Source organism: Oreochromis niloticus, linkage group LG3 (genome assembly GCF_001858045.2).
Source record: "Oreochromis niloticus isolate F11D_XX linkage group LG3, O_niloticus_UMD_NMBU, whole genome shotgun sequence".
Taxonomy (NCBI): domain Eukaryota; kingdom Metazoa; phylum Chordata; class Actinopteri; order Cichliformes; family Cichlidae; genus Oreochromis; species Oreochromis niloticus.
The window spans coordinates 19,628,366-19,641,808 of NC_031967.2; the positions used below are offsets into that span (position 1 = coordinate 19,628,366).

Sequence of the window (13,443 nt, forward strand, 5' to 3'; positions counted from 1 at the left end):
AGTTTGTACGGCTTCTTGAAGGACATTCAAAGCTCAAAAATTTCACATTTCACTCCATCAGACCTGTTTCACTGATTTTTCAGTCCAGTTCTTGCGTAATTTGGCATGTCCCTGCTTTTTCTCGCTGTTTCTCTTTCTCTCTTTCCACCGAGACCATTTCTGATAAAGTTTCAGTGAACAATAGAGCCAAGTCAACTAAAGGGCCAGATGTATCTCTGAGGTCCTGTGTCAGGTCTCTGCTGGATTTTTTCCTATTTCTTAAAGACTCTTAATAGCGCTCTGGGAATAAAAATAATTGGTGCTAAAAAGCTTTTTTATATCTGTCAAACTGTGTTTATAGATTCAACTAAAGAAATGGGAACAAACTGTGTCTTTGTGACAAAGTATGCAAAGACATACTTTAAAATTGGCTCTGTGCTACGTTTTCTGAATCACAAAATTTGTTCAGCACTTGATTTAGGGGCCTTTTTGTGCTCTGTGCTAATGACTTATATGTTAGTGTCAAGGAGCTTAAGTGCCAAACAAAAAAAAACCATTCCTCTGAAAAAAGGCAAGGTAGAAGAACTGGATTGAAAATGAATGAAAAAGTAGCCAATGTCCAAAGATAAACTTTGAAACACCTTCAGAAAGCCTGGAGAACTATTGCGCAACACCACTTTAAAACAATTAAAGAAACTCCGGCTCCCTGGAGGCAAAAAAAAAATAAAGAAATGAGGGTTGAATCAGGATCTGTGTGTTCAGTAGAAAAGCCGAGTCTATTCCAGATCTGCTGTAACTAACCAGTGAAGCCACCGTCTGCGATGTTGAACATGAAGCGAGGTCGCTCAGTCGGAGGCTTCCCGTTACCCTTCGGCGCCTCCTCCTTCGCTGCTTTGACTTCTTTTCCAGCATCCTTTTCACCTTTGACCTCCTCTGCTATCAACGACAGCGGTAAAAATGTTAATTAGTTTGTTATTGCAGCATACCGTTACACGTCTAACCACCAGGAACTGAACAGACACGCACCTTTCTTCACATCAGACACTTCGGTCTTATCCTTGGCATCTGTTGTTTCCGTTGTGGTAGGTGTTCCCTCCCGCTTTTCTTTTTCTTTCTCTTTCTCCTCCCCAGCCCTTTCTCCTTCTGCAAAAACAGTAGGACCTGAGTCACATAAACCTGTTTTATGTGTTTGTGCATGTCAGACTTTAACTCACAATACAACAAAAAGTCTTATAATGTTTGGGCTTATCAAGTTTCCTTTTCTCTTTTTTTGTTTTCACCTGATTTCTCCTCTTTAACTTCTGAATCCTGCTTAGATGTGTGTTTAGTCTCGTCTTTAGTTTCCTCCTGTACTTTCTTCTCCTCTGTAGAGGCAGCTGGATTATCGGTTGTGTCTTTCTTCTCGTCCTCTTTCGTGTTGCTGTCGTCTTTGCTTTCAGTTTTTTGACCGGAAGACGCATGTTGTGATGTTTCTTTTGTGGAGTAGGAAAGCTGCGGAGAATAAAACAACGCAATATCACATAATCTTGTTTGCAGTCATGTGCCAAAATCTTCACGCCAGAAGCAAAGACTGTATGTAAAGACAGCCAGTATGATGTCGTCAAAGTGGCGAGAGTGAATCTGATTGGTGCACATTCAGATGGTAGCAACTTCTCCATCACAAGGCAGGACAATCCTAAAACACACCCTGCTTTATCATCTTTTTCACTCTAATGCTGATCATCCTTCTAGCCATTTTCTCCCACTTATCCAATTCAGTGTCATGGTTCGGCCTATTCTAGCTGCCATAAGGCGAGAAGCAGGTCACACTATGGACAGATTACAGGTCACCAGTCTATTGCAGGGCTAACACAGAGGGGGTTTCAAGACTATTCACAGTCACATCCAAACCTATGGAAACTTCACAGTCACCAGTAAACCGAACCCCACTACCTGTAGTTCTTTGGACTGTTGGAGGAAGCCGGATTACCCCGAGAGGGCCCACGCAGACATGAGGAGAAAATGCAAATTCCACACACACAAAAAAAACGGCCAGGCGGCCCAGGACATCGTAGCAGTCAAGTAAACAAAACCCCAGTCACACAGGCCTAGAGACATGTTGGCAACTACCAGTCATTAAGGAGAAACGTGCATTCCCCAAACACGATGGTAAAAACCTCCTTGTGATTGATCTTGTCAATAGCATGCAGCCGTAGTTTGAATGGAAGTCAATGGAACTGATGGACTTGTCTGCAAACACTGGTAAACTGCTCTAAGAAACTGAGTGTGACACAAACTAGACAGGTTGAGTTTTATTTATTTGTCACCAAATCAGAACAACAGTTGCCTCAAGGTGCTTTATATTGTAAGGTAAGGAAGGACACTATTAATAGAGAGAGCCCCAACAATCAAACAACTCACTTGCTGACAGTTGGAAGGAAAAGTCCCTACAAGCAACCATGGCAATCTGCTAGCAACCAAAGCAGTCACAAGGAACTACTCCCAACCAGTCAGGGAATACGTTTCCCTAGCAACCAGAAGTTGTCACATCCCATATGACCAACAGCTCTCGAGCATATTTGCACAACGTCCCGTGAGAAAGCTCCACATTTGCAACCAGAAGAGTCGCCCTCTGCTGGCTGTTAAACAGAACGCAGGTTAAGATGCACCATAACTGGCTTTTCAGTCCTATATTCATCTTCTATATACAGTCTACGGTCACAAAGCGAGAAATCTCTTCGATGGCTACAATAAATCTTCTAATTAGCTTAATAAATTTGTACAAAAAATTGTAGAATTTGTTGTGGAAACGTGCTACATCAGAGAAATAATAAGGTAAATAACCAGACTACCTGTTCATTTGCTACTATGGCCTTAATATTCTTAAAATTTGAGTGGTGGAATATTTTTTTTGTGTTTTTCTGTCTTTTAGGCTTTAAACTGAGTATCATACAGCATGAAACTGCTGCTACCGTGAAATTGATTGCATAGATAATTTTAAGACTGCAATGCCTGCATGTAAAATATAATTTTTAATTTTCAGTGAAAGGAGGATATGTGCAACAAATAAGAGATTTGTGAAATAAGACAAGAGGTTTTACTTACAAAACAGAAATATGCATTATTATATAGATTAATGGAATCATTGAGAAGACACTGTACTGCAGGCAGGTTTTGATTTGCATTTTGAGGACCACGTCCCACCTCTGTAGAGTCTGCAGTTTTGTTGCCATCCACCTCTTTCCCTTCATCCTTGTCCCTGTCCTTCTCCTTCAGTTTCTCTTTTTCCACAAGGGCCTCAACGTCCTCCTTGTCCTCCTCCTTTTCTCCCTCCTTCCCGTTCTTTTCCATCTTCTCTGCCGGAGCAGGGGTCGCTGCGTGCATTCATACAAATAAAATCATTTGCACATTACACATTAACAATGCTTTTATTTACGTGGAGCGCCCTCTGCTGGACGCTGTTATTGGATATTTTTGGGTTACCTGGCTTGGAGGTGCACGGTGTGTTGTTATAGCTGGCATCTGGGGTGGGCGTGGCAGTTTTCACCGCAGGAGAAGAGGCCCTGGAGGAGGATTTGTCTATGCTAACCTCAGACTTGAGCTCTGGAAGACTCCACCGACCGTTGATGTGCTCAAACTCCTGGATCTGAACACAAAACATGAAACATTCAAAATTTAAAAAAAAAACTTGGCACCCACGCACTTTACCTAATACCACCTCCTTTAAACACACCACCCACATGCCCTGTTTGCCTGGCAGTATATCACACAATCCCTCTGGCACAGATAGCAGATCAGGATGTGTACACGTTTGAACAAGCTGGACTGAAAACTGGATAGAAGATGTTTCGATAAACTAAAATAAACTGAGAAAGAAAAAAATCAAAGGGTATTTAAAGATGTAATGATTGATCGTTTCACATGAAAGAGGTCTATTTCTTCTTTTGTTTAAGACCTGCTACTTCAAAAACACCTATAAACAAAACAATCTGGATGCGCTTTATCATCATTTTTTAATACGATTTGTAGTTACATTATTCTACATTAGTCCTTCAGCGTATTTACATTCAGTAATTTACTCTCCGTGCAGTAGTTTTCAGCAGTTACCTGCACAGTCCAGCGTTCCCACTTTGGATTTAACCGCCACATTTTTGCACAAGGTATTCACAATATTACTGTTCATTCTCCACAGCTGTATGAGAGCTGAGTTCATTATATGCTTGAGTAAACTGGACATTTTCTGTTATGGCAAGAATTGCAAGGGCAAACTCTTTGCTGAGGTGTTTATTTACGCCTGATTATCGTGGTTTTCATATTTTGGATACTCCTGCAAGCTGCAGAGACAGAAAGAAACTTCTCTTCACTTGGATAAACAACACTAACATTTTGTAAATGGAAAAATACTAGATGATGTTCTGGCCCCAATATAGACCAGTAAGTAGGGAAGAGATCCAGGAAGCCCTAAAAACTTATGCACACAACAGCCTGATCTCTCTAATGCCCTCTGGTGAGAGGTACAAGATCCACATATCACACACCAGCAGACTAATGAACACTTTTTCCCCCTATAACCGTAAAACTATCAAATAAATAACAGATACACTCAACAAATGAGCATACTGCAAAAGTGCATGCCATCTCTGTAGTGTTGTAGTAGTAGTGTTGTTCATATAAATCTTTACTTGCACTGGTACAAAACACACTGGAGTCTTAGTTAGCACACTTAATGTTTTTCACATTTCACAAGACCCTATTTACACAATCAGAGTGACAATAAACATCTTGAACTCTGAATCTTTATCCGAGCTATAAAAGCTACTAATGCAGTTTTAAGAAGTACTTTTTGTTTCTGATGCTGTTCAGTGTTCCAAGCATTTATTTAACTCAAAGGAAAGACTCTGACACAGAGCCAGCAGGGAGCAACAAACTTAACTGCTGGGTTTCTCCTGCTTCCATTTATTATCGAACTGTTCTGTACTGACACATAATATAAACTGTCACCTAATGAATCAGTAAGAGACGCAGTTTGACTTCTTTATAGGATAAAGATGGCATCTCAGCCTACATGCACATGTAGTTAGTCAGAAATAGCAAAGCCAATCCTTTTAGCAACAGTGTGGTGATACTCACAGTAGGAAAAAAGTAAACTGTTCCCTTTACTTTTTAATTTTTGATCAAAATTATTTCCAGTAACAGTTCAGTAGTTATTGCACATTATAATAAGCCCCTTTTTGCCTCTACTAAATTCGACACACTTGTCAGAAATTAAAGTATTGACTGTCCAAAACTCATCTTACTGCTGACAAATTTTAAATTTTGCAGGGTGAAACAGAATAATAAGGTGCAGCTGCAAACTTCCAACTCTTTAGCCATGTAACCAAATGTCGACTATCCTACTGTTGTGTGGAAATCTGCAGGATCTATGTGCTTTATGGTGATTTGCAGCATTGTATACCTGTTTGCCATCACAGTCACAGTTCACACATTTTTCAATAGCGGCTGGTGGTTATGAGCAGCTTACTAACCAGGCTCTATGCCTGAGTGACTAGGGCTTAGCAGTGAATGTCACAGCAATCTCCAGCAACCACTTTTCAACCAGTTGGGGAATGCACATTATCCCCTTGTGACTGGTGGCTGACAGATGGTTGCCACCTGATCTTTAGGTTTGTGTGACGGGGCCTTATTAAAACTTATTAAAAGAGCATAAGTTTGTTTGATTGTACTACAAACAGACACACCAGTCATATATTTTTTCCATACCAAATTGCGTGTCCTGGAATATTAAACCACACATCTTGTTATTAAAGTGAATCCCCCAGAGAATACTCTTGAGGATGAGAGCTGTCATAACTTGCATCATTCACCTCATCTGTCTGCATCTAGGAAAGGCAACAGGTTTCGTCTAACCTTCTTCTTGAGGAGCGACATGACGCCAATACGTGTGAGAACTGGCTGTCGACACAGTCCTTCTCTTGGGACGCCATCGGCGAACGTCTCGGCTCCATCAGCAACAGGCTCGCACAAGTGGCGCATGAAGAGAGACACGTAAGCTCTGGGAAAGAAGAAGGCAGCGATAGATGAATACACTGAACTTAGACGAAGTTTAAAAGCTTGACCTTGTTAGTCTGGAGGACCAAGACCACCATAATAAATATATTATATCTTAATAACATGTTGTGTTTTCTCCTATTCATTTTCACAGCACTGTTAACTTTTGTGTTTAATTTCTTTTTGCAGCATGCAACTTGTATAACCACAGTGTTTGCAAGAATATAGTCTCTGAAGATCATTTTAAATGACATTAATATACACATATGTTCTTAGCCTCATGTTTTCCTCTTGTGATGTCTAATGAAATGAAACGATACAACAAATTCAGCTACAACGAGAGTTTTGATGACTTTTTGTGCTTTACTGCAGAGCATCATTTGCAAATCTCTCTATGAACAAGGAGGCAGTTCTATTCAGTTACTGAGATCTTTGGAAAGTCAGATAATATAGTAACAATACATTTTATAGCATTGTGGCGGGTGTGGTTGTGGCGCGGCTGCAGGAGAAGCCGAAAAACCGGAGCTGCATCGGCTCATCACGCCGCTCTGCGTAAATAGCACTGGGTCCTGAGTGTGTGTTGTTGGTGGTGATGTTTGCGGCTGGCAGCGGGAGAGCTGCAGCCGAGTGCGCACAGCAACCGTGGAAATAGTATCTATTAATAAAGTATGCTGCAAAGCATGAACGTGTGGTCGGGTCTGCCGTGGATTTATTACAAGCATCATGCCAGGATCTAACTTGTGAATGATGGTAAGGGTAGGGCAGATCCTTTCATTCAGGTTTGTGTCTGGTTCTGTTTATCAGCTCATCACAGCTGTTTCACCATCTGCTGCAAAGCCAACAAATTATATATGCATAATTTCTTTAAAAACACCCTTTATAACTGCAGGATGTTATAGTCGCCCCCTAACCCCCAACCCTAACCCTGGTGCATAACTGCCATTATCAAGTTCAAAGAAAAAGCTACACAACTTTTTCATGGGAATTCTGATGTTAACAATCAGAATTTAGATAAAATTGTACACAAAGTAAGAATATTTATAGGATTTTTTTGTGAGTCGCCTGAAGCTTCAAATCCAGTTCATTGCTCTTTTATTACTGTCAGTTTCACAATGAAAGCGACTGCTTGATGGCATAATGCAATGTTGGAACAGAATGAATTGGATTATCACCCGCTGAGCCGTGACATCTCTGTCACTGGATAGCGAGTGTTGAAAGTAAAAGTCAGTTTCTGATATGACTGTTCTTTGCACTGCAGACTGTTTTAAGATGCACAGCTAAAAATTTATTTTGTGCATTTAATTCCTTGTGACTCTACAAAAATATGTGTAATAATTTGTTTATCTCCATATAATAAACTGTCTGTTACTTACTTGAATTCTTTCTCAGTCTTGCCTTTGAGGTCTCTTACAAGCCACTGAGAAGAGAAAGCATCCTGCGATGGCATCCCCCAGCGCATTACAGCATTCAGGAAAGCTTTGCGCTGGCGTGTGTTAAAGCCCAGAACCTATTGAAAGAACCGCAAGGGCAGTCATTTAAATACAGTTTATATATGTGAATTACTATTATCCTAGAGCTTGAATGTAAATGCCAGAATGAAAAACTTTTTCATAATCTTGCAGACATTTTTGTGTTTTTAAAACCTCCCCGGGCCTTTTGACTGTTTGATAACGCTAAAATAAACTCTGAGTCCAATCTTTAACAATGCAGGAGATTATTATCACGTCTGCCAAAATCAGGATGATGAATGAGCTTAGAAGGTTCAGAGCTGTTGAAGAAGTAATTGCTGTGCCGCCATCTCCAATAAAGGATAATTCAGTTTTTAAAGATCGCTAAAAAAAATAACCGTGAATGCTAGTTTGCTTTAAAAAAGCCTGACAGATTTCAGAAATATCACAATTTAAAATAAAACAAATGAGTAAGACTAGTTCCAGAGCTGTACAAACCTCAAGGTTGCCTCCCACCCTGGCCAGAAGAGGAGGCAGAGGTTTATCTTTGTCATTCCTCAACTGGCGACGTGATTGCCGTCGTCCTGTGCAAAACATTAGGCAACAGAAATGATGCACATAAGAATATTTGCTGCAAAAAAGACAGATGCACTCAATAAAACATGTTCTTTATTTATTTTTACATTTTGCAACCCAGCAGTTATTCGGGTCAACCAAGAGTTAAAAACTTCTGATAAGCCTGAAGCATTTTGGGTTGAATTTTTGGCAAGCTAACTTGCTCTGCTCTGCCAGCGAACTGTAACAACTAAATCAAATTCAAGCTGTAATTCAACACAGACCTGAGAGCGTGTCCTACAAAATATATATTTCGATTTTCACAAGCAGCTCTGCTCGATCTGATGTCTCCGTTTTTTTTCCCTTACCTTCTGGCCGATCATCAAAGTCCTCGTCCTCCTCCTCAGAACCCACCGAGTACTCGGACTGGTTATCTGAAATGTCAGCATGCCACTCTGAAACAGCACACGGTGGTCTGTCAATAGGCCAGGCCCATTCACTTCCACTGTGCAAGTCATAACTCAAAAAGCACACACACATAATCTGAGACCTTATTATGTTTCTACTTAGATCTCCAGATTAACATAATAAATCTTACATCCATTCTTAGGTCCACGTGAACAAGGACCCATGTTCAAAGCAGGGCTTCCTACTCCTAAGGCATCATTGTGTTATGTGGAGTTTCCTCATCTTACACGAGACTCGCCCCCTACCTTGGTCTTCCTGTGCAGCATCATTGTAGTTGACAGGCTTGCGGTTCCTCTTTCCTTTACCAAGTTTGCTTGCCAGATCCTCTTGTTGCTGCTCATAGTGATGCCGCAAAAGCTTCTCCCAATAATCTGGGTCCACGTTCTCCTCCTGTTTGATTATCTCCCGCTCAATCTCCTCGATCTGCAGCATTAAATATGAGAACACATGGAAAACTGAAGACTGCGGGACTTAAGAGTTAAAATATAATCTCTAAGAAACAACAATAAACTTAAGTTTGTTAGAAAGAAAAAAAGGAATGGTGGTTTGCTCACATAAGCTGATCTCAAGCTAACCTGTGGACGGATCTGATGTCTCCAAGCTTATTAGACAAATGTATGTTGGCAAACAGAAGGCAACTCAGATAACCACACATTAAAACTGGGATTTGCAGAAGAGCATCTCTGAATGCACAACATGTTAAACCTTGAACCAAATGGGCTACAGCAGCAGAAGACCACACCACATGACTCTAGTGAGGCAACAAGTCAGTAGGGCTCGTCAACAGGACAAAATAAGACTGGAAAAATGTTTCCTGGTCTCATGACTTTCTATTTCTACTGTGACACTCAGGGGGTAGGATCAGAATTTGGCATAAACAACACAAAAGCATCATTGGTTACCAACTAAGCATTGCTTAAACACCAGAACCAGTATTTTACTGCCAACCACATCCACCTATTTATGACCACAGGGTACCACCTTCTGATGGCCGCTTCCAGCAGGATAACATAACATGTCACAAAGCTCAAATCAACTCAGACTGGTGTCTTAAACATGACAGTTATTTCACTCAACAGTCACCAAATCTCAGGATGTGCAGCTGACAAATCTGCAACTGTGAGATACTGTCATGTAAAAATGGACCAGAATCACTGAGGAGTGTTTCCAGCACCTTGTTGAATCTGAATCTGGGTTGCTCAACATGTTCTCTGGAATGAAAATGATTTGTTTTTTTCAGTGCAGTTTTATTTTTATGCTCTCTCTAGTGTGAATTGTGGAAACCAGGACTTGCATAATTTTTGAACATATATGTGCAAAGAAATCATCTCTATTTTTTCCACCATATGAGGAGAAAACGATGTAATAAGTCTCCGCTCCCGACCTTTGGAGAAGTTGCGCATTTTTGCAAACAAAGATACAATAAATGGGTTTTCAAGTAAGTCCTCACCTTATCTTCTTCTCGCACCATGTACTGGGCCACTTTGAAGGAGCTGAGGTACTCGTTCATGTTCTGGACATCCGAGTCGTCTGTGTCGTCTTGGCTTCGGTCCAGCAGCCTCTCGATGGCGGTGCTGTCATAGTGGATGACGTTGCCCTCGTCCTCAACTTTATCCCCTGAACTGTTCTTCATGCCTGCCAAATGTGGAGTTAAAAAGCCAGCAATTGTTTCTATGGTTCGTCCAACACAATTTAACAAGTAAAAATGCTCTTGTCGACCAATTATTTTAATCAATAACACCAGAACATGCCAAGAATGCCCTGTGGCGAAACCTGTCAGAATGAAAGGCATTAAACTGAGTGTATTTGACAAAATAATTGAATTCAGCAGAATAAGCCTGCCAAAACATGCCCTATTAGAATCTATCCCACTCCAAGCCAAAACCCTACTTGATTACATTTAACAGACAATCCTAGTTTTATTTGACTAACAGATCCAGCTCAGCTCGTGGACGTGTTATTTTTAGATTCAACAGTATCTCCCGTCACCTTCCGCCTCGTCCTTGAAGAGCTCCTCCGTCCCAAACTTGAGGATGTCGTCCAGCTCCTGCTTGGTCATGGAGCCTGCCTTGGATCCCAAACCCGGGCGCACCACAAGGTGGGTCAGCATCATCTTCCTCTTGGCCACCTGGGTGATACGCTCCTCCACGCTGGCTCGCGTTACGAAACGATATATCATGACCTTGTTGGCCTGTCCGATGCGGTGAGCTCGACTGAAGGCCTGCGAAGGAAGCGATGAGGTAATTCTTTAAAGAGGCAAAGTTTTATGAAGTAGAGCTCAATTCGCTTACACGAAAAGCCGACCGAACAGCACCTGAATGTCATTATGAGGATTCCAGTCCGAGTCGAAGATGATGACAGTGTCCGCTGTGGCCAGGTTGATGCCTAAACCTCCGGCTCTGGTGGAGAGCAAGAAGCAAAACTGGCAAGCACCCGGAGCTGGAAACAGAGAGGGGGGAGAGCGTATGTGTGAGAGGAAAATAAACAGGAACACTTGCAAGTTTTCTGTTGTTAATTTCACCACATCTGTGCACAAAAAATACCAAAGAAACATTTGTTACAAAGTGAACCGACTGATACTTAATCACATAGTTTTAAAAAAACTTGTCTAGTCTGAATTAAAGTTTCCTGAAAGCACAATCGGTCTGCATGACATCCCCCCCCCCCCCACACACACACACACATTTTTTAGCTGTTCTTATTTAGCTCTTCTCTGTAGTGTCTCATTACTTTTTAACACCAGCATTTACCTGAGGTAGCAAATGTACTTGCACCAGCTCCAGAAGAATAATATATAAAGGCATTTATTAGCAACAAGTTGCTTGAAGCATTTCAGTGATTCCACATGAGAGCAAACATAGCCTCTCATCCACTCGACATCCTTATTGCACAAAGACTCAAATACAGGAAGACGAGCGGGAGTGTGGGGCGAATCACGCTCAGGAATTGGTTTAGCTGTAGTTTTGATCTACTGGTAATTTTACTAACAGTAAGCACCAAATTTTGGTAGGAGAGTGTTTAAAAGAATCACGTGAACATGCTTTACTAAAGTCTGCAGTAGGCAATTTCTTAAAGACTGCACTGATATTATCACCTTAAAAAGGGGCTCTATTTTGAACCTTATGTGGCTGTGATAGTTGTAGCTGGAAGTGTTCATGTGTTTGGAAGCAGAGGGGGTGATGCTGTCAGAATGAGCTCATAATTGGCGCGGGTGGATGCGCACAAGGCTGTGAGCACAGGGCCAAAACTTTAGCTCTGTCCTGTAGCTCTTCAGCCTGAATGTTTAGAGCTGAGCCCCACATAGTTCTACTGCTCAATAACACCGATATAATAATCAAACAGAGCAGAACTCAACTAACTTAGCTGAACTACTGGGAGGAAAGGTGAAAATCCCCGTTTTCCACTTGTATGCATAACACATACAAAGATACATCTTGTTTTACAGGCTACAAGTTGCTTCTTTTTACAGTGAGGGATGCGTTTGTAGCTTCTACACACAGATGGTCCACAATGAAAAAGTCTGAGCGTTCACAGAGTGCATTCTGACAGCATCACCCCTTCTGCTTCCAAACACATGAACACTTCCAATACAGCGATACTATCTATGCTTAAAAGCTTTGTGACCTTTTCACACACGCCGATGCACTGGGGGTGAGATCGATCCACCAACCTTCCACCTGAGCTACAGCTGCCATAAATGAATCACTGATGCAGGACAATCTTACAGCATGTAACAGTGACTTTGACGAATCCCGGCAGCGTCGCGAGGCAGTCATAAAAACAAACAAAACAAGAGCAATGTGGCGCATTCATCCATTCTCTTCCGCTTATCCTTTTCAGGTTCGCGGAGGGGCTGGAGCCTATCCCAGCTGTCTTAGGGGGAGAAGCAGGGTACACCTTGGGCAGGTTGCCAGTCTAACACATAGATACGAACACTCACATTCGCACCTGCATTCACACCTATGGGGAATTTAGAGTTACCAATTAACCTATCCTCACTAAGTGCATGTTTTTGGACTGCAGGAAGTGGAGAGAACCCAAACAAACACAGGGAGAACATGCAAACTCCACACAGAAAGACCCTGCGATGATGGTGGAATTGAACTCAGGACCTTTACTTGTGAGGCGACAGTGCTAACCACCGTTCGTTACTACATACATGGATCAGGTTCTGACAGTAAAACAATAAAACAGTATCCCATAGATGCAATAATTTATCCCTGCTCCTCCACCCCTCCTGAGCTGTCAGATTTATCCCAAGCATGGCAGTCTCTACCTCTGAACCCACACGGTCCCCAGCAATTTCTAAAAAATTTTTTTTTTAAATCATACAGATTCTTCTTCTGTTGCCTCTCAGTGATACAAATTGTCACTGTGTTTCCAGAGAGAAAAACATGAAGAAAACAAGGTGCCAATTTTGCTCATTGGGTGTCACAAGGCTTCTAGTCTAAACCCAGGCCTTTTGTTGCTTAATTCCCCCCTTCTTCCTCTTTCCTATCCACTCTCCACTATCCAATAAAGGTCCCCCCCCCCCCCCCCAAAAATAGTATCTCAACAAAAAAGGCAAAAACAAAACATGCATAAATCTTAAATTTGCACTTTAGCCATCATGGGTTTCACTTTTTTGTGTGTGTGTGTGTAAATGGTAAATGGACTGCTTCTTAGAAAGTGCTTTTCGACTATATTTGACTGCTTTATACAACATACGTCATTCACTCAGTCACACCCGTTGACACAAGCACTTTTCCACAGCTACGTGCTTCGTAGAAGTGGGAGATAACAAAGTACAAATACTTCATAATGTACTTAAGTACAGTTTTCAGTTATCTATACTTTACTTGACTTTTTTTTCTGACTACTTTTTACTTTTACTCCCTACCTTAAAAAAAAATGTCTGTACTTTTTACTCTTACATTTTAAAAAACAGACTTGTTGCTTTTGCTTTAACGCATTTGGGAGGTATTAT

The 13,443-nt window shown here is 41.4% G+C and overlaps 1 protein-coding gene across 7 annotated transcripts in view; it reads right to left on the reverse strand.

The window, feature by feature from the left end:
* The window catches only part of chd3 (chromodomain helicase DNA binding protein 3), a 56,110-nt gene that overhangs the window by 21,582 nt on the left and 21,085 nt on the right, over positions 1–13,443 (reverse strand). For 5 of the 7 annotated variants that reach the window (XM_019354193.2, XM_005454418.4, XM_019354185.2 and 2 more), the window contains 13 exons: positions 10,792–10,916; positions 10,467–10,698; positions 9,928–10,112; positions 8,723–8,900; positions 8,378–8,464; positions 7,953–8,038; positions 7,380–7,513; positions 5,866–6,010; positions 3,442–3,604; positions 3,163–3,332; positions 1,260–1,470; positions 1,006–1,122; positions 781–915 (listed from right to left, as the gene is read on the reverse strand). In XM_019354193.2, coding sequence (XP_019209738.1) covers positions 781–915; positions 1,006–1,122; positions 1,260–1,470; positions 3,163–3,332; positions 3,442–3,604; positions 5,866–6,010; positions 7,380–7,513; positions 7,953–8,038; positions 8,378–8,464; positions 8,723–8,900; positions 9,928–10,112; positions 10,467–10,698; positions 10,792–10,916 — 1,968 coding nt within the window. The remainder of the gene's footprint in view (positions 1–780; positions 916–1,005; positions 1,123–1,259; positions 1,471–3,162; positions 3,333–3,441; positions 3,605–5,865; positions 6,011–7,379; positions 7,514–7,952; positions 8,039–8,377; positions 8,465–8,722; positions 8,901–9,927; positions 10,113–10,466; positions 10,699–10,791; positions 10,917–13,443) is intronic. The other 2 variants (XM_019354191.2, XM_019354187.2) reach the window with 2 other exon arrangements.